The sequence below is a fragment of the Podarcis melisellensis genome (genome assembly GCF_964234715.1).
Source record: "Podarcis melisellensis genome assembly, chromosome: 6".
Lineage (NCBI taxonomy): Eukaryota > Metazoa > Chordata > Lepidosauria > Squamata > Lacertidae > Podarcis > Podarcis melisellensis.
In genome coordinates, this window is record NC_138538.1 from 20,769,219 (window position 1) to 20,789,634 (window position 20,416).

The 20,416-nt window shown below is 42.6% G+C and overlaps 1 protein-coding gene across 4 annotated transcripts in view; it reads left to right on the top strand.

Moving 5' to 3' along the window:
* The window catches only part of SULF2 (sulfatase 2), a gene marked incomplete at its 3' end in the record, with an annotated part of 263,555 nt that overhangs the window by 179,028 nt on the left and 64,111 nt on the right, over positions 1-20,416 (top strand). For all 4 annotated transcript variants that reach the window (XM_081916767.1, XM_081916769.1, XM_081916766.1 and 1 more), the window contains 2 exons: positions 2,084-2,329; positions 17,007-17,246. In XM_081916767.1, coding sequence (XP_081772893.1) covers positions 2,155-2,329; positions 17,007-17,246 — 415 coding nt within the window. In that variant the 5' untranslated portion in view covers positions 2,084-2,154. The remainder of the gene's footprint in view (positions 1-2,083; positions 2,330-17,006; positions 17,247-20,416) is intronic.

Below are 20,416 nucleotides of genomic sequence, written 5' to 3' on the forward strand. Positions count from 1 at the left end.
TGTGGCTTGGAGGCAAAAACATTGGTTTCCAGTTTCTACTATAATGCATTTGGAAGAGGTAGAATGGAGCATTTCCTCTTCCATTAAGGCTGCTGTGGTTTTTACTCCTGCATCCTGAAATGCTTTCTATTTGCATATTATTATAAGCCCGTAGATTCTCCTTGATTGACCTTATAGGGCAGGGGTATAAAAACCCAACCAAGCTGAGCAGGTGAATTCCCCACCCATCATCAGCCTTCCGGCTGCTTCTGTAATTTTTAGGAGTGCCACTTGATTAAACAAACCTTAGCATGAGTTTAAGCAGCTAATTGATTTCCTTGGATCGGTTTCCATATTAGGAACAACAACAAAAAAAGAGTTCAGAAATAAGAAAGCTTCCTTTGAAGCTCTGGGTTAAAATGCAATGCCAAAAGACTGAAGGGGAGAGAAACAGAATATAGGGCACAACCTTACACTGAATCAGATAATAGGTCCATCAAGCTCAGTACTGTCTGTTCTGCATTGACTGGCAGCAGCAGTTCTTTTGGGGTGTTTCCAAGCCCACTCTGGAGATGCTAGGGACATGGGACCTTCTACATGTAAAGCATGTGCTCTGCCATCACCTCTTGCCGCCCTGTCCCCCCCAAAAAGAGAGGGTAGTGGGGAAAGAAAGATAAAAGGATACTTGTTGGGCCAGGGAAGAACAAAGGGCATAAAGGTGAGACTGAGCTGCAGACAAGTGTAGTAAAGGGTGACAAGAATGGGGGGAAAGAAGCAGCTGCCATGGGGTGCATAGAGGAAAAGGTGGAAATGTGGCTGCAGAGAGGCCTGGGGGAACTGAAATAGAGGAGGGAGAAAGGTTGTTTTCTGCTGCTCCACGGAGCAATGGATCCAAACTACAAGAAACCTAAACATTAGGAAGAACTTCCTGACAGTAAGAACTGTTCGACAGTGGAATTTGCTGCCAAGGAGTGTGGTGGAGTCTCCTTCTTTGGATGTCTTTAAGCAGAGGCTTGACAGCCATATGTCAGGAGTGCTCTGATGGTGTTTCCTGCTTGGCAGGGGGTTGGACTCGATGGCCCTTGTGGTCTCTTCCAACTCTATGATTCTATGAAAGAAAGTGTGTGTGTGTGTGTGTGTGTGTGTGTGTGTGTGGTTTGTTTTTGGCATGAGACCTCTGCGTTTTGTCTCCTCCTTTCAAAATGGACCCATTGCCCTGTGAAAACAACCCAGATCTTGGGTGACATAGCATGAAACACCCGCCCCCAGAATTGTTCAGAATTGTGTTTGCAATGCTTTCCTACATAATTTGTATTTTTCGGACACATGGAAACAAATCTAGTTGTGGTATAAGTAGGCACGCTTTCATTCCACCAGGGTGGAGTTGAGCATGAGGCTGGTGTTCCCTGTAAAGTCACGGGATTAACTTGAGTATAGACAATTTTATAATATACTGATGTGAGAAATAAGAGACTTGGCTGTCGTGTAAACCATGAGGGTCTTAATTCTTGCTCTGGACTAACACTGCTTATAAACCACATTCAACATTTCAGGTTATTTTTCTGCTTCTTAGATATGACTAAATGTGTGGATCTGTTTTTATATTTTAAAAAATGTGTGTGTGTGTACATGGATGTGTAGGAAAAAAGAATACTGAAGGCATTTTTTTGTTTAACTGGTGAACTCTGTGTTGTGTTTGCTGTGTACTGCACAGTTGTTCCATTACAATGATGAGCTAAAGCATGAAGGGGAGATACACGCCTTCAAAATAGAGGACATTCTAGAGGGCACGTGCTGGGAAATTACTGTAGACAATTACTTTTTCATGGGTGTCCACTGCCTTTTTACAGAAAGCTCTTTTCCTACCACTTGATCAATGTTAATTGGCCCTGCGTTCTAGCAGATACAAGTGGTGTGGTTAGGGTGCAGATGGTGTGGGGTTATTTATAGGCCTGTTAAAGTTTTCATCCTTAAAAGAAGGAACTAACTCTTAATGTGTTGTTGGTTTTTTTGCATTAGAAACAATGATTTATATATTCTGTTGAGACTTTCACCACATCCATACTCACTTGCTTTCTCTCTCTCTTTTTTGTCCTGCTCTTAGATCTGCCTTTGAAGAAGAAATAGACAACATCCCCTCACCTTTATTTGCATGTTCTTCAAAATTGGTGCAATATGGCACAGCGTAGCATCGCCGTGGGATTATTAGCAATGACTCTCTTATCCTTGTTGGGTGACAGTTCAGCTTTCCTGCTAAATCAGCGTCTGAAGGGAAGGTTTCAAAGGGACCGCAGGAATATCCGTCCAAACATCATCCTTGTCCTCACTGATGATCAAGATGTAGAACTTGGTAAGAGCCAGAGAGGTTTGATTAACAGTAAGAGCTTTGATTAACAGCAATTGATACATGTGCAATGGGTTTCACTTTTGCCTACATCGGTGCAGAATTTCATCTACAGTAGATCCATACCTGAGCTATAACAGCCAAACTTCCAGCCTATGAACAAACTATTGCAAAAAGGGTCCGAGTACAAAGGATCATCAAACTGTTCCTAATCCTTTTTTATTTTTTTGGTAAGAAAACTGCCAATATCAACATTTAAATAAAAGTCCTTTGCTCTATTGTTCATTAGTAACCAGCTGTTCTAGAGTTGTTTAAGCTGAAACTTAGGTACACCTGGCATTGCACGTGACATGTATATTCACTTTGTGCATGCTTTGTTCATTTTCGGATACGGGTAATTCACATATATGCAGGGTTATGTCCCACACACATATGCAAAAATGCACAAAGCCAGGAACATCTGGAGCTGGGTCCACTGCTTACCTGACTTTGGGAACACAGTGCAAAGGCTCTGGCAGGGTCCTAGAGCCCTCCCACCTCCTCTCCAAAGTCCTGTAAGCATATGTTAAATAAGCATAAGATGCGAGTTACCTGTATCCAACACTCTTAACTACTACACCATGCTCTCACTATTCAGTGTTTGCCATCATGGACTATAAGTCTCGTAAAGATAAGGGTGGAGTCTACTACTGATGCAATTCCATTGTCTACAATCAGAGTGGGGCTGTGTGCAGTGTGTCTTTGCTGAGTCAGCTGATGCACTGTATGGAACAATGGAGAAGGAGGGATGAGCTGCAGTTGTCCTTTTGATGGTCAAAATTGAATTAATTATGTCTCTCTTACAGATAATAACATGGATTCATATCGCACAACAAACATACAGACCCCAGCCCCGCACACAAATAAAGGGATAAATTGGAAGTAGTAGAATGAAGAGAAAATATTAAAAAAACAATTTATATTAATTAAAAGGTGACCGCAAGGCTCTTCCTCCTCAATTTTGTTGCGTTCATTTTATCTTTTTAAAGACAATAAAATAAGTAATCTGTATGGAATACTATTAATAACACATACACAGAGAGAGAGAGAGAGAGAGAGACTCACCAGTACATATACCTGAAGTTAAACATGCAAGTTAAGCTTTCCAGATGTCCAGATAGGTAACCACACAAAACCTGATAACTATACGAAATATATATTTCAAACATAGCCAGGGTGGTGAAGTCCACAGACCATTGCATAATGGATGGGAGTAGAAGTCTCTTAGCAACCATAAGGACTTGCAAAACCCACTTTTGTTGTCTGGCTCATAATCCATATACTATAGAAATATAATTTAAAAGTACATGAACATCTGTAAATATCAACCATTTCAGCAATACAAGATTGATTTAAAACAAAAACAAAAAAACCACTTCTTGTCTTTTGCGTACCTGATTTGTAATTGCTCAAGAAATACTGAATTCAAGACTTCACCTTCATTTCTGATGCTGATGGCCCATTTCGCAAGTGGAAGGCGTAACTGTTGATAACAAAGATCAAACAAGGCTTTTGGTCTTGCAATAACAATTTGGAGCAGTGGTTAAAGTGATTGGGATTTTCTTTCCTAAACTAATATTTGGGAAGTGGTGTAAGTAACTGAGATTGGGGGGGGCGGGGTTTAATGTCAGGTCATTCCATATTAGATAGAGAGCTACTTTGTTCCAGTTAAGTTCCTCATAGACTATTTCACATATGATGACTACATGGAGGGAGCAAACAGCAATATGCGGACAGTTGATTGCTCTGGCGTCCCATGCATTCAGCTGAATGTCTGAATGCTGCAGCACTGCCTTGGGCAGTGACCCATAGCTTGAGAGGTTACAAGCATGCCCTTATTTTGAACTATGAAATGTTGGAATTGGTACACATGGTTTAAAAAGTGGCTGCTAGCTTGAACATATATTTTGTAGCTGACAGTGCAGTTTTCCACATGCCCATTGAGTTCATTTGGACGTCTAGGTATACAGTCATACCTCGGGTTACAGACGCTTCAGGTTGTTGTTTTTTTTTTCAGGTTACGGACCGCCAAAACCCAGAAGTACCAGAAGGGGTTACTTCCAGGTTTTGGTGGTCATGCATGCGCAGAAACGCCGAATTGCAACCTGTGCGTGCGCAGATGCACCGCTGTGGGTTGCCGATTCTGCGGCTTGTGAACGTGCATCCCACATGGATCACATTCGCAACCCAAGCGTCCACTGTATTTGTACAGTATAGGACTGCAGCACAGCCTGCAAGTGTTGGGAGATTTCATTGCTGTTCATTTTATGCTGTTGCAGCCTCTAATGGATAAGAAATACATATCCTGCAGGTGAGCATGTTCTTCTGTTTTTCTTTAAGGGCATTAAAATAGAATTTCCATGTTGCGCAACATATTTTTGTGGAAGAGAAATCCAAAGAAGTAACACTCAGCTCCTGCAGCTATAGGCATTAACAAAGGAAACATCATTTTTATGATGCTCCTCATTTCTTTCAATTTTTTTTAATCACAAATGACATTTAGATGTATTTTTAAATTCATAAAGTGACTAGAGCATCTCTACTGCAGTTGGGGGTGGGTGGAAGAATTGCATCATGGTTTAAATTCAGCAAGGTTAGGGAAGGTTTTTATCTCACCGTTTTGGTGAGAATGTGGTGTGTTTTAGAGCTAGACAGACCCGTTTCAATAATGCATATTCCAAAAAGCTGTGCACATTATCTCAGTCTCCTGTGACTAAAATCCAGAGGGTGGTCCTTAAAAATTTATCACGATCTGTTTTATGCCAGCCTGCTTGTCTCTGATGCAATTGTCAAAGTCCTCTGGGCGGTGTACTTCCTTTCTCCAGATGATCTGTTGTCTCTCGCCAATTTCAAGCACAATGGCCCATGTGTCCACACACATTAAGATCTGGCCAGAGAGAATGCATTTCGTGGAGCCAGGGGGTGGTCTTCCTCAGGCCTCATTAGACGATCCATGAGACCACATATTAGCTTGAAATAAGATTTTTCCTTAAATCTTGCCTAAAGCTTTAGGCAAATGTGTCCAACTAGATCAGTCTGAATGGATGCACTGAGTTAAAGTGTTGTGATAGATGCAATGTGCTCGTTGCAGTTTGTATCTCTTATCAAGTGGAAGTGAACTTGGTCTTTGGAAGAGCTTGTTCATGCTTTGCTGCAGCAATAGGAATTATGAGACATTAATGGAGCACATTCGGAGAGCCATGTGGTGTGCAGGTGGGGCACAAATTTAACAAGTGAATATGTGCTTGTTCTCAAGCTCCTTAACAAGACTTTGGAAATATATTGATGACTTCAATGCTCTTAAAATGTCATGTTCTAGATTCTGGAGGCATCTAAACATGAAAAGAAAGGAAAAAATTGCAGAACCAATGGCTCCTGAAATGCAGAAATCCAGACACTGGAGAGAAATTTGCATTGTTATGTGTGAATATAAGGGAACTTGTATACTTTATTGCAAACTTCAGTGGCTACTAGCCATGATGGTTTTGTTCTACCTCCACTGTCAGAGGCAGTTTATCTGTGGACATGAAGGTGGGCAGAGTGCTGCTACAATCACCGTCCTGCTTGTAGGCTTCCCATAGGCATTTGGTTGGTCACTGTGAGAGGAGGATACTGGACTAAATGGGACATTAGCCTGATCTAGCAGAACTCTTCTTATGTCCTTGTACTGCAATCCTAAACACATTTACTAGGAAACAAGAGCCACTGAATTAGGTGGGACTTAATTATGAGTAAGCATGCTTATAATTGTACTGATATTGATGTCTATGAGCTTTGCATGACAAAATACAAAGGAGAAGCTGAAAAAATGTGCAGAAATGTCAGAATTACAAAGGCTATCAAGCAATATCTAATTCACAACATTTTTAATTTTTGTGTGCTTTCAAACTGTCTTCAGTTATTGGTTTCATTCCCCAGTTGTTCTGGAGATGAGGACACGCAGTTCTTTCCTAATGATATTTTTAATTTATTTGAACCATTTAAAGACCAACATTCCTCCAAAACCAAGAACAGGGTTGCTTACAACGATAATAAAATGCTATTATCATATTGAAACAATTCTTAAAACCAACAAATAAAATAAAATAGAATGCGCAGGAATGAGAAATAGTTACTTGAAAATAAGACCCATTCATTTAGGGGGGACTTTCTTCCAAATAAGCATTATTAGCCATGCAGGTTTAATCCAAGTCTGCTTTCCCTGAACACAACCTGCTGCCTTTTTGTCTACATGTCCATATCAGTAAAGAACAATAGGCACCTGTCTCCTTTTGGGGGGGGAGCCTTTTAAATAGTTGGAGATTGATATCAAATTCCTTTTAATCTTTCCTCATATTGCATACTTTAAAGCTTGGTTGGCCTCCAATTTGCTATACCCTTGTTAAATTAAGGCTACTAAAGAGACCAATTTCTCCAGCAATGTCCAGCTCCCATGCTATTATTACTTCCTATGGGCCAAAGTAGACATTAAATTGGAGACGCTTGAATGATCTCTTGATTTTTGTTTAATAGAAAGCCGCAACTGGAGGCTGCCTGCTTAACCAGACCTTAACCCTTCCCCATCCTCATTTTGTCCTTTCAAAATTGTCTTTCTCAAGCTGCTTGGGCAGGCAGGCAGGCAGGCAGGCAAGAGGGTTAAACTGCCCCTAGCTGATGCTCTTCTCTTCTCGATTGCAATCTCAGAGGCTGCTTCTCAGTGTGTGTGTGTGTACGCTAGTAATAATCAGGCAGTTGCTATATAATACATCGATCCTTTGATAGTGGAAAAAAGAGGTCTGGTATGCATGAAAATTTATGGACTTATGTGATGATAGGCCACCTGCATGGCTGAATTTCTAGCATCACAAATTGGCTGCGTTTGGATATAATGCTCAGCCAAACTGTGGTTTACCACAAGGGCACTGGTGGATATGGTAAGTGCTTTGTACCTTCCTGTTCCTTTTAGCTTCACGTGGCAATTAAGACTTGGCTTAGCATGTGTCAAAAACCCAGATTTCATGGTTAAGTGCTCTCCTCCTGGCTACAGATCGTGGTTAAAGAGGCAAGAGTTCAAGCACCACCACACATTTGGATGACACATTTAGCTGCTACGGCAAGCTTAGCTAAAAGGAACTGTTTTGGCAGGGGGAAGGGGGTGTACCTTGTTGACGGACTGAACCCAAAGAGTGCTCATTCATGATACCTCATCATCCTGGGAAAAAAGTGACAAGTGGGGTGTCGCAGGGTTCTGTCCTGGGCCTGTTGTTGTTTAATGTCTTTATAAATGACATGGATGAAGGAATTGAGGGGATGGTCATCAAAGCTGCTGGTGGGTGGGTAGCTAATGCTGCAGAAGACAGAAGTGGGCTTCGGGATGAATTGGGCCCAAACTAACAACATGAATATCCACAGGGGAAAATATAAGGTTCTGCACTTAGGCAGAAACAACCAGCTGCACAAATATAAGATGGGGGACACCTGGCTTGCCAGAAGTACATGTGGAAAAGATCCAGGGCTCTTAGTAGACCACAAGCTTAACATGAGTCAATAGTGTGATGCCGCAGAAGAAAGAGCTAATGCTGTTCTGTGCTGCATCCACAGAAGTATAGTGTCCAGATCAGGGGAAGTAATAGTACTGCTCTGTCAGACCACACCTGGAGTAGTCCAGATGTGTCCAGTTCCAGGTGCCTCAATTTAAGGAGGATATTGACAAGCTGGAATGTGCCCAGAGGGGTGCGGCCAAGATGATCAAGGGTCTGGAAACCAAGCCTTATGAGGGAGTTGGGCATGTTTAGCCTGGAAAAGAGGAGGCTAAAAGGGATCAAGCTTGCTTAGTCCTGCGAGGAGGTGGAGAGGGTTGGTAGTTTTAAATACCTGGGCATTTATATCTCTGAGGACCTCTCATGGACTGCAAATATTAATATGGTTGTGAGGAAGGTGCAGGAGAGGTTGTATTTCCTGAGAATGCTCAGGGGACTGAATCTATCTCACGAACCACACGCCTTCTGAATAGTTTCTATCCAAGAGCTCTGATTGCACTAAATAATGATCTCAGGGCCAGTTGCAAGAAATAGCAAGCAGGGAGTAGGAAGGAATGAGATAGGTTTTAGGTTATGTTATGCCTTTAATAGGTTATGTTATATTCTGGATTATGTTATGTTTTATAGATTATGTCTGAATAGGATGAGAGTGTTGGAGATACGTGCAAATGTGTATGTGAACCCGGTCTTTGGGTGTTTGATTTTCGTTGTTGTGTATACTGTGTATATACGGACAATGACAATAAATTTATCTTAATCTTAATCTTAATCTCTGGAGGCTAGGACTCAAACCAATGGATTCAACTTACAAGACGATAGAATCCAACTAAGCACCAGGAAGAACTTTCTGATGATAAGAGCTGTTTAATAGTAGAACGAACTCTCTTGGAAGGTGGTGGACACTCCTTCCTTGGAGGTTTTTAAGCAGAGGTTTTGTTGAGATTCTTGCATTACAGATGGTTAGACTAGATGACCCTTGGGATCCCTTCAAACTCTACAGTTCTATTATTCTATGAACAGGGAGTCTAAGCAGGTTCGTGCGGTCCTGGTAAGCCATAGTTGGCTTACCGTGACATGCAAACTAGGCCTTTATATGGATCAGATACAGGGTTGATGCTGCTTTAGTATGAAGTAAATGAATGAAGACCTAGTTCTCAGTGGTAATTCTGGGTTGTACTGCTTGAGAATGAGTGGTACAAGTGGTTGTACTACTTAATTCACGAGAATTAAGTTCACATGAGTTTAATTGCATGCTCTTTCCTACAAAACATTCATTCCACACAAAGCAGTAGCATATCAGGGAGAATACTATGGTGACATGCTAATTTTTGAACTAGAGGAAATATTTTCTATGGTTGATCCTGTATTCTGAAGCTGTACAGCCCAGTCACATATTTACTGTACCAATGAAAGCTGGACTGGTGTTAGCTTGCATGATTACTTCACTTAATAGCTTTGGCTACTGGGTGTTAGAGTGTTCTTTATCCTGTAGATCCCTGATCAGCAACTCGTTCTGCTGGTGGGATATTTTCAATGAAAGATGAGCCAGACCTGCACAGCCACCCACCATGAACAGCTGAAAAGTTCCAAAGCCAGAGCCACCATAACCTCCATAGGTTCATTTGCCTTCTGGCTTAGGAGTTACCAGTTGATGTTAAAAAAGGACAAGTTAACACTGGAGCAAGTTGTCTATAATCTTATTCAGCAGCTCAATATGTGGCATGGAAGGTTAATGTTTAGTCTTAATGTGGAGCAAGAAATGGCAATTTTTTAAAAACCTGGATGACAATATATTTACAGAAAAGTTTCAATTAGAAAGTATTTATGACAAGATTTTTAATTAAAGTTTCAGAGGCTGAGCTGACTTTGCCACCCGCAGTTACCACTCCCCAAATTTTACTCACTCGGAGCATTTGGATTTAATTCTAGCTCTTCGGTAATTGAAGTTGTCAGACTTGGCATTAATGGTGTGATTTCTGACAATGTGATACTAGCTGGTGAAAATTTCAATATTGCTTCTGCAAAGGGTTGCTAAATTAGCATTGCAACTTTTCGTAAAGGAGCCCATCTCTGTTGAGAGTTGTAACACACAACCATTATTTTTTTCTTACAGTGCTGGACAACTTCACATTTTGCTTCTCCCCCCACCACCACCACTTTAGCTCAGTTGGTAGAGCATGAGACTCTTCATCTCAGGGTCAAGGGTTCGAGCCCCACATTGGGCAAAAAGATTCAACACATTCAGTTGAGATTCCTGCATTGCAGGGGGTTGGACGAGAAGACCCTCAGAATCCCTTCCAACTCTACCATTCTATTATTTATCTATGATTCTATGAAATATTAAAACATTATTTTAGTAAGTGATTGTGCAGGAACACTGCATGGCAATATATTTTGTAATGTTACGGAGCAGTTTTCCTTTATTTGATGTGTGTGTTTCCCCCAGTCATTTCTGCAGATCCCTTGTGAAATGCTTTAGTGTCCTCATAAGTCCAGCCTGATGAAGCAGGCCATTAATGTTCTCATGTTACATTTTTGGAGAACTTGATTTGCCCAAGGCTGTCCTGGGAGTCTCTTGCTGAACTCAAATTGAACTTTAGTCTCCCAGGCCCAAATCCAGGCAGTACTGTCTATTGGACCATAATTGATGAGAAAACTGACAAGCTCCTTGTATGTTAGTCCAGGAGAATAAAGAGCTCCTGTGTTGAATTATCATACTGATTGGTTGGTGCAGTTGCAAAGCATGTCTTTGATACTGACAGCATGTGGCATCATTGTGTGGAAACATAGCAGCTGAATCATATAACCATAGAATTGTAGAGTTGGAAGGGACTGCAAGGTTCGTCTAATCCAACCCCATGCTATGAAGGAATCTCAACCGAATGTGCTGAACGTTTTCTGTGGCCGCGCCATACCATAGAAATAGGTGTTGGCTTATTGTAGGGTTTATCATCTTAGGATTCTCAACTTTCTTTTTACAGCAAAACCAAACCAAGTTTCTTGCCTGCAGGAGTGGTGCTCAGCAGAATTTTGCTGTGGATACTGGCTGGAGGCTTCAGTGCCTTAACTCTTGCCTTTTTCTGGAACTTGCAATTGCAGAATAAGCTACACAAATCTGTGTAATGTGCATCATGTAGAATTCCAGTTGCAGGATACAGCGCAGCATGTTTTTCAAGTAAGCACCAAACATACATAAACATGGATGTATTGTTGGTGCAGAAAACTACAAAATTAACCTCTTTGTGGGCAGGAACGTATTGTGCTTTCTCTTTTCAGAAGAACTGAAAGGAAGCAAATATCCAGTGTTGATTCACCCATAAGGAGCCAAGATACACTGGTCTCCTCTGTATATGTCAAACAAAAAAATTCCAAGAGTTCGGAATTCTTAGAAAGACTTTATCTCTGGGTCAACTAAAAATGTCTGATCTTACGCCATGCCCTTTCAACATGAGTTTGCAAACATAAACAGGGCTTAGTTATTTGCAATGGAGACCACATTCTGAAGAGGATGCTCACATTTTCAAAGCGGCAGCATTACTAAGTAACATCAGAACCGAATTGGTGACAGCCTGGAAGCTTTTCCTACTCCAGAGGCAGCTGTTTTGCTTAGATTACAACAACCGATTAACACCCAACCAATGTCCTACAAAAGGAAGGAATCCGATTTCTTCCGCCTCTCCAAAGTTTGTGTTGGGAAGCAGTACGAAGTGAATTTTTGTTGGATGGCTTGGCGCTGTTGTAAAATATTTAAAGCTGGCCTATTTAAGATTGCATGGAAGGGGTACCCTGGATTTTTACCTTCCACTGATCTGTCACTTCACATCAGCTCTCAAGCTGTGGAAGTAGATTAGATCATATGTTTCTGTATTAAAGACTGTTGATATATAGGGCCTTGTCATTACAGTGGTTTTATTAAAGGAGGTTAGTGTCCCCAAGGGGGGAGTTAACATGTAGTGTTATTTCTGCACAGATGCCTCTGCCATTTAAAGGGGTTGTTTAAAATTGCGTTTTAATAGCAGAATGACAAAACAGTGATTCGACCTGGGTTTTGAGGGGAGGGAGAGAGGGTTCGCTTCACAAGATGGAGAGGAAAAAGCTGGTATCTGTGTCTTCCAAACTGTGTTCAGAGTTACATTTGGTCCACAAATGGCCATGCATTTTTTTTTAAAAAAAAGGTGAAGAGCGTTAACATTAGAGGAAAGAAGTAGGATGTGCAACAAAATGTTGCAGTGCCTCCCCACACCCTAAAAGGAATGCACCTGCTTGGGGCTCCAGAGAGCTTTATCATGCTCTTCTGGTCTCATTTTTTTTGGGGGGGGGGGGTGCAGTGTCATCTTCTATAATGACTTCCCATGTTGTGAGATATAGCATTAGAGGGCTGGATGCCCAAATCTGAGCATTTATAGTTATCAGGGAGGATGGAGATGGAGTTATAGAGAGTGGGCAAAAGAAAACACCCCTTTTTCATTCCGTCTCCATCAAAACAGCCAGATCTAGTGCAGGGGTGAACATAAGAAGACCCTACTGGATTAGGCCCATGGTCCATCTCATCCAGCACCCTGTTATCAAAGTGGCCAATTAAGTGCCTGTGGATAAACTCTCAGGCAGGATCCGAGCACAAGAGCACTCTTCCCCATGCCTGGTGGTTTCAAGGCAGCTGGTGTTGAGAAGCATTACTGCTTTCGTCCATGCAGGCAGAGCGCAGCCATCATGGCTTGTTGCCATTGATAATTCAGTCATCTTTTAAAGCCTTCCAGTTTGGTGGCCATCACTGCCTCCTGTGCAAGTGATGTCCGTAGTTACCGTATTTTTCACTCTATAGGATGCACCCGACCATAGGACGCACCTTGTTTTAGAGGGGGAGAACAAGAAAAAATATATATATTCTCCCCCTCTCTGCACAGCGCCCCTTCAGCAAAGCGGGAGGAGAAACGGAGCCCCTTCCATTTCTCCTCCGGCTTAGCTGAAGGGGTGCTGTGCAGCTCTCCCTCTCCCACATTGCATTCGCCTTCAGTGAAGGCAACCCAAAGCCTCCGGAGCGTAGCGGGAGTTCCTGCTGCACTCTGGAGGCTTCAGGCGGCTACCTTGGAAGCCTGGAGAGCAAGAGGGGTCGGTGTGCAGGCTTCAGTGAAGGCAAGCCTGGCTTTCCCCCACCAGCCCCAAAGAGCAGGTCGGCTCCCAGAGCTTGTCGGGGCTGGCAGGGGAAGCCTGGGTCCTCCCCCCAGCCCCAGGGACCACACATTCGCTCCATAAGACGCACAGACATTTCCCCTTAGATTTTAAGAGGAAAAAAGTGTGTCTTATGGAGCGAAAAATACGGTAACTATGTGCTAAATGAAGAAATACTTTTTTTCTGTCCTGAATCTTCCAACATTCATTCCCATTGGATGCCCATGAATTTTAGCATTATGAGAGATGGAGAATAACTTTCCTCTATCACATTTTTCCATGCCATGTGCATCTTCCTACCCACTTATTTATTTGTTCATCACATGTATAATATCTGCCATAGGGTGGGTAGCCAAATATCCCTACGTAGTGGGAAAAGCTAGCTCTCTTGATCCACTTTGTATTATCCTTTTAGTTTCATCTACTTTTGGGGGGGTTCGCCTACAGAGTGTGGACTTTAAAGCATCTTTTGGCTGTCATCTCTCTCTTAGGGACTAGGTTGTGATGCCATTTTACCACAGACTGGCCTAGAGCCACTTAGGTAATTGAGCACACCTGACCTTTGCTAACTTTGAATGGCTGATGGAGAGATAAAAGGAAATCCCAGTGCCGTGAGCCAGCTAAATATTCTCTAACGTGAGCCTCTTGTCTTGAAAATACATTGGTGCAGGCTTTAGTCAAGTTAAAACTCAGCATGCTGTAGCCTGCGGCTGCTCTCACTGGACACCTTTGTACCGGTTCAGGGGCTTAAGGGCACACAGGTGTGGGACTGGCATCCCCCCCAAACATGAAGGCATCTCTTCAATGGCAGGAGAAGGTTGATGGCAACTTGACCTTGTGGCTACTAGAGAGAACTCTGCATTAAGAGAGGCCTGTTCTGCTTCAGTCTTGCATAACAAATCTTATAATTGCTGCAAATATGATACAGAGCCATTTTTGTCTGTTCCAAAATGGTTTAGGAGTTTGCACTCAAATGCAAACACGTCCACCCCTTTAGAATCTTCCTATATCTTGTAAAAGCTGAAGTCTCTCTCTCCCTCCCTCCCCCAGTCTGCCCATTCTTTAAGAAATTTTGCATGCTATTCTAACGATAGAAACCATTATGGAGTGCATAGATTCGTGAAAAGCCTTTGAAGGACAAATTGAAATCTGAACTACAACTGCTTGTGGGATAAATTCCCGAGGGGGCGGCATTCCCAAGTGGAAAGAGTGACAATGGCAACCGGTCGGAATTCTTATAGGGTGTTCCTGTTAATGTTTGATCACTTCCTACTAAGAGTACACATTCCTTTCATAATGAAGTATTGAAACATATGGAGCCCATTTGTTCTGTTCACGAGTATCATAAATTGTGCTACTCGCCCTTCACCAGGGCAGGCTCCAACAATTTAAAATTTAAAATGGTTGAAACAGGTTACAATCACGGAAATAGGGTGGGCCCTAAAAAAAAGACACCTCAGGTGTCAAAGGCAAGGGTAAAGAGATGCATCTTCAGCATTCACAGAAGGCTTCATGGTGAAGAAGCCAGATGAACCTCTGTGGAGAAGGAATTCCGCAACATGGGGGCTGCCACAAAGAATGAATGCTCTCTCTTGTGAACTTGTGAGCAGAGCTTTTTTTCAGCTGGAATTTACCAGAACTGAGTTCCGGCACCTCTCTGTGCCCCAAAGGCTGTGGTCAGCATGGCAAGTTCTGGCACCTCTTTTTCTAGAAAAAAAGTCCTGCTTGTGAGTGAGGTGGAGCTATTAAGATCAGGAGTAAAGGTAAAGGGACCCCTGACCATTAGGTCCAGTCGTGGCCGACTCTGGGGTTGCGGCGCTCATCTCGCTTTATTGGCCGAGGGAGCCAGCGTAGAGCTTCCGGGTCATGTGGCCAGCAGGACTAAGCCGCTTCTGGCGAAACCAGAGCAGTGCACAGAAATGCCATTTACCTTCCCGCCGGAGCGGTACCTATTTATCTACTTGCACTTTGACGTGTTTTCGAACTGCTAGGTTGGCAGAAGCAGGGATCGAGCAACGGGAGCTCACCCCATCGCGGGGATTCGAACCGCTGACCTTCTAATCGGCAAGTCCTAGGCTCTGTGGTTTAACCCACAGCTCCACCCACGTCCCAAGATCAGGAGTAGGGGCCTGCTTAACACTTGGGAGAGTTAGGTGGGAAGTCAGCCATCTTTCAGATATTTGGGAGGTAACTCGTTTTAAACACTAACTTGAGAAACTTGAATTGGGTCCGGAAAAGCATTTTTAATCCAGTCCACACTGTCTTCCTACCTTCCCCATTTCCTTGTACTTAACTTATTTTTAATTCATCATTAGAGAGAGAGAGATACTAGTATTTGGAGTGATCTGTGGATCAGACTGTGAGTAGCCTACAAAACGAGGACTCTTCCCCCCCCCCGCCCCCCGTTTAGCAGGTCTTAATCAGTTGGATAAACTGACAATACATAGAATCCCTGGCAATTTCATACCAGTTGGATGGAAAACACAGAAGTGACAAGCAACAGAAGAGTCGCCATGGCTCCCATTGGAAGCAAAACAGGTGCTAATAACTGAAACTAGTTCAATAACAATGAAAATGGCTGAGATGATGAATAATTAAATAAAGTGAATGGAATGGCTGGGTTAAGTAGGGAGAGGACTCAAGGACTTATACTCCAAAAGGAGGCAGTATCTCACTTAGGGTACGGATAAACACTCTACAGTGGTACCTCGGGTTAAGTAGTTAATTTGTTCCAGAGGTCCGTTCTTAACCTGAAACTGTTCTTAACCTGAAGCACCACTTTAGTTATTGGGGCCTCCTCCTGCTGCTGCGCCACCAGAGCACGATTTCTGTTTTCATTTTGAAGCGAAGTTCTTAACCCGAGGTACTATTTCTGGGTTAGTGGAGTCTGTAACCTGAAGCGTATGTAACCTGAAGCGTATGTAACCCAAGGTGCCACTATATTGCAGTGATTCTTGTATTCCTTCCTCCCTGGGGATGGGGTGCCTGGAAGCATAAGACTCACCCTCCCTCTCCTTTCAGGTTGCTTGAATAAGACTTGTATGCTCACTATTCATTGTGGTTGCCTTTGCTTGTGGACCCACCTTACGCATTTTCTCTTATGTGCTAAAAGTCAATAAAGTTGTGTGCAGCTTATTGCTGTATCAGAGATTTAAAAACCTAGGAAGCTGCCGTATATCAGGTCAGGCTGTTGGTCCCTCTAACCCAGTTTGTGTATTCTGACTGGCTGTGCTCTCAAGAGTCTTGGGCACAGATTTTCCCCATCGCCAGCTACTTGAACCTTCCCCAAGTAAAAGTAGATTGAAAGTGTTGCCTTCAGCATGCAAAGCATTACAGCTGAGTTTTGGCCCTTTCCCTGATTGCATTAGAAGAGGATTAGAACAGTACATCTCTTGAGTCTTTCCTTAATCCACTCACAGAGCAATGATTATCAGAACAAAGTGATAGTTTTGAAGTTCCTTTGCCCCAAATTGTTTTCTTTGCTGGTTCACTGTGATACAGAATTTGTTTTCATCGTTGTTGTTCTTAAAAACACCACCGAAAATTGTTCGGCTTAAAAACACACACACACACACACACAAAATGTAGCTAACAATCTGACGCAGGGGTAGCATGAGAGCCATACTGAGCAGTAGCAGATTCCCTGAGCAGACCTAGGATTCTATATATGAATTATGAGGCAATTAAGTCCTAAAACTGAAAGGTTAAAAAGATCTTTTTAAAAAAGTTGAGGGATTTAATTCCAAAGCTACTTACATTACTGTGAAGATGTAACCAGCAGGAGATATTTGGCACAGCCTTCTCCGCCCTCGCTGGTTAAAACAACTATGCTCGTTTTATCATAAAGTGCCTTCTTTTGTCTTATGTGCAATGAAACTTTCTGACAAAAGCAGAGCAATGAGCTTTCAGCTCTCGATCTCTTTTTGATGACACGGTGGTGCTTTTTCTTTCCTCAGGTTCAATGCAAGTGATGAATAAGACAAGGAAGATCATGGAACAGGGAGGTGCTCACTTCATCAATGCCTTCGTGACAACACCTATGTGCTGCCCGTCCCGCTCCTCAATTCTCACAGGGAAGTACGTCCACAATCACAACACCTACACCAACAATGAAAACTGCTCCTCTCCATCTTGGCAGGCCCAGCATGAGATTCGCACGTTTGCAGTGTACCTCAATAACACAGGCTATAGAACAGGTAAGACCAAAATGGGTGAGCTACTTCCCTGGTAGGTTCTTCAGCCCTATGGCTCACCCCTGAGGCTACCAACTTTGGCACTTGAAGGAATACAATGCATAACTTCTCCTAGTCTCTTGTCATCTGCCCAACAAACCCAGAATTCATTTATGCAGAGATAGATCTCCATTAAACTCATTGGATGTCACTAGCGTTGGGATGAAGAATATGACAGAAGATATTTTATGTGTCTTACTATGAAATAAGGTGAAATAGGTACTGGGCACATGATCAAGGGAGCTGAGTGACAGGTGTGATCCATGGCAACAGTCCACCAGCCAGATGGATGGCAGAGAAATTTGGTCTGGTTAGCATTTTAATGCCAACCTACCTAACAGACGCTTCCTGAAACTATATGTGAGCCAAAACATAACTTTCATTTGAAATTTGCTCTTCTCTGAATTTTCTTGTGCATTCCCCAGGTGTGTACAAAATGCATATATTAGGGAAACATGTGCAAAAATTAGTGAAAGTAACATACGAAAGGGGAAATTGCTTGTAAAAAATGTGTCTATTTGAAGAAATGAGTACTTACGTAAATGCTATCGAAATTTGCAAACCGATGTGGAAATGTAATTAGCTGAAAATAAGATTGGGGGGGGGTGAGAGGAACCGAAAGAAACCAAAATGGACGGATTCATCCATCGTTACTACCAGGAAGTGCTTCTGCTCAAGCCTTGTTTGAAAGAAGTGAGAATTGCACAGGATCAAACGAATGTTGTTACGCAACTCCTGTTCCTTTCAATGCCATTTGGGTAGAATGCTTGTAGATGGGCATTTTAGTTTCTGTGTGTGGAAAGGGACAGCATTTGGACTTCTGTCTTGGGATTCAAACTATCTTGGGCCAGTTGTGATTACTTTAAAACAGAGGTGCTAACTCAGATGGGCTAGAGACTCATATTGTTTGCCCAGCATCTGTCTCTCATCCATTCTTTATTCACTCATTTTGATAGTGGAGGAACACAATGGGTTAGCTTTATAAATATAAATAAATAAATAAAATGAATAGTTAGTAATAATCCAGTTCCATGCTGCCTTTCTTCCTAATCTTGCCTGCCCAAACAGCACATCTCTAATCACTTGTTTCCCCTCCCCTGGGCCTAAACACGACCCTTGCAAATCCAAAATCCCTATCATCTAAGCCCCTTTCCTCCATACTGTTGCTTTCTCTCCAAAATTGTCTTGAATTTGGTCTACCAAAATAGCTGCCAACATCCATCATCTCCCTCTAGAGCTCTCTTGTTTTATTTCCTTTATGGCAGAGGAAGCTGCAACTGCCACCTGCATTTTGAACTATTCCATTGACGTAGCTTGTCACCAGCAGTACTCTGAATCCAAGGTTGGTCTACACACAAGAAGAAAACACTATAAATAAGTCATAAATTAAATCAGTATAGCAAAAGAAAAGAAAAACACTATGGAAAATCGCATAGAATTTTTTTTTGCTCTCCAGTGCCATCTGGTGTTGCATGTTTATAGCACATTCAGAACACTGTTTTTTAACTAATGTAGCTGAGCCTCCAGTCTAGTGGTCTCAGAGCCATTGTTGCACTTCTGCAGCATTGAGAATTACAACATTCAAGGCTTGAGCTAATGCCCACCACTACTTTGGAGCAAACTCTGGATCCACATTTCTGTCTTGCAAGCTGGCAGGAGACCTTGTGATTAACGTAGTGTAATCATTGCCATCTTATGGCAAGTCAAGCGGGTGTGTTTTCATACCATTCTTGTGTCTGAATGCTATTTTGTGAGGTGAAGAGCAATAATTAATACTTATGCTCTGTGGAACAATAGAGTTGCCTGTCTAGACTGAAGCCTTGAGGTGTTACTGCAATTTAAAAGTTGACTAGTAAACATAGTAACATTACTTTCTAGCTTCTCGTGTTGCTTCTACTCAGCAGCCAGACTAGGAACATGTCTTTGAACAAATTAGATAATTTCCTTGCTTTGTTCTGCTCAGATAAAGACCCTGAATTAGTCTGCGATGGAATAAATTGAGGGAAGTGTAGACACCCTATTACTCTGTAGCTGTTTCCTTTTGTTTTATTAATAAGGGCATTAATGTTTTGGGGCCTACAAAATGTGCCACAGACAAAAGTTAACACCTGCTTTTGTCCTTTCTGTGTGTACTGGATTTGTTGTTGTTTGATCATGCCAATCCCAGCTGGCTGAGCGTTCTGGAGCCAAATTGTGAAAAACTGTGTCATGCTCACTCGCAGCTCTGAATTCCTAGCATTGATTCTAGGTGAATAAGTTCAGGTACAAGTTATGTTGAATATGCAGTGAAAGCTCACTGGATATTGAGCTGCACCTAGTGAGTGCACCTTGCAAACCATTGTTTTAATTTGAATATGCTTTTATCCCTTTGTTTATGTCAGAGGTGCAAATGAGCTGCGCAAAGTGGCTTTTTGCAAACCTTCCTGTGCTGCTTTTGGAGGTTGAGAGAGAGGGGAACAGCACTGACTGGGTGGGGGAAGCGGTTTCCATTGAATGAAAACTGCTTTCTGCTCCATGAGCAAGGTGTGTTCCTACCATCCATCAGATGATGGGGCATTTGAAACACACCTTGCTACACACCTTGCTCCGGCAAAGAAACAATTGGGAGACCACCCTCAGCTCCTGGTTGTACCTTTAAAGCCCTACCCTTATCCACCCCATGTTATTGTTTAGTCGTTTAGTCGTGTCTGACTCTTCGTGACCCCATGGACATGCCAGGCACTCCAGTCTTCCACTGCCTCCCGCAGTTTGGTCAAATTCATGCTGGTAGCTTCGAGAACACTGTCCAACCAATTCGTCCTCTGTCGTCCCCTTCTCCTTGTGCTCTCCATCTTTCCCAACACCAGGGTCTTTTCCAGGGAGTCTTCTCTTCTCATGAGGTGGTCAAAGTACTGGAACCTCAGCTTCACGATCTGTCCTTCCAGTGAGCACTCAGGGCTGATTTCCTTCAGAATGGAGAGATTTGCAGTCCATGGAACTCTCAAGAGTCTCCTCCAACACCATAATTCAAAAACATCAATTCCTTGGTGATCTTCCTTCTTTATGGTCCAGCTCTCACTTCCATACATCACTACTGGGAAAACCATAGCTTTAACTATACGGACCTTTGTTGGCAAGGTGATGTCTCTGCTTTT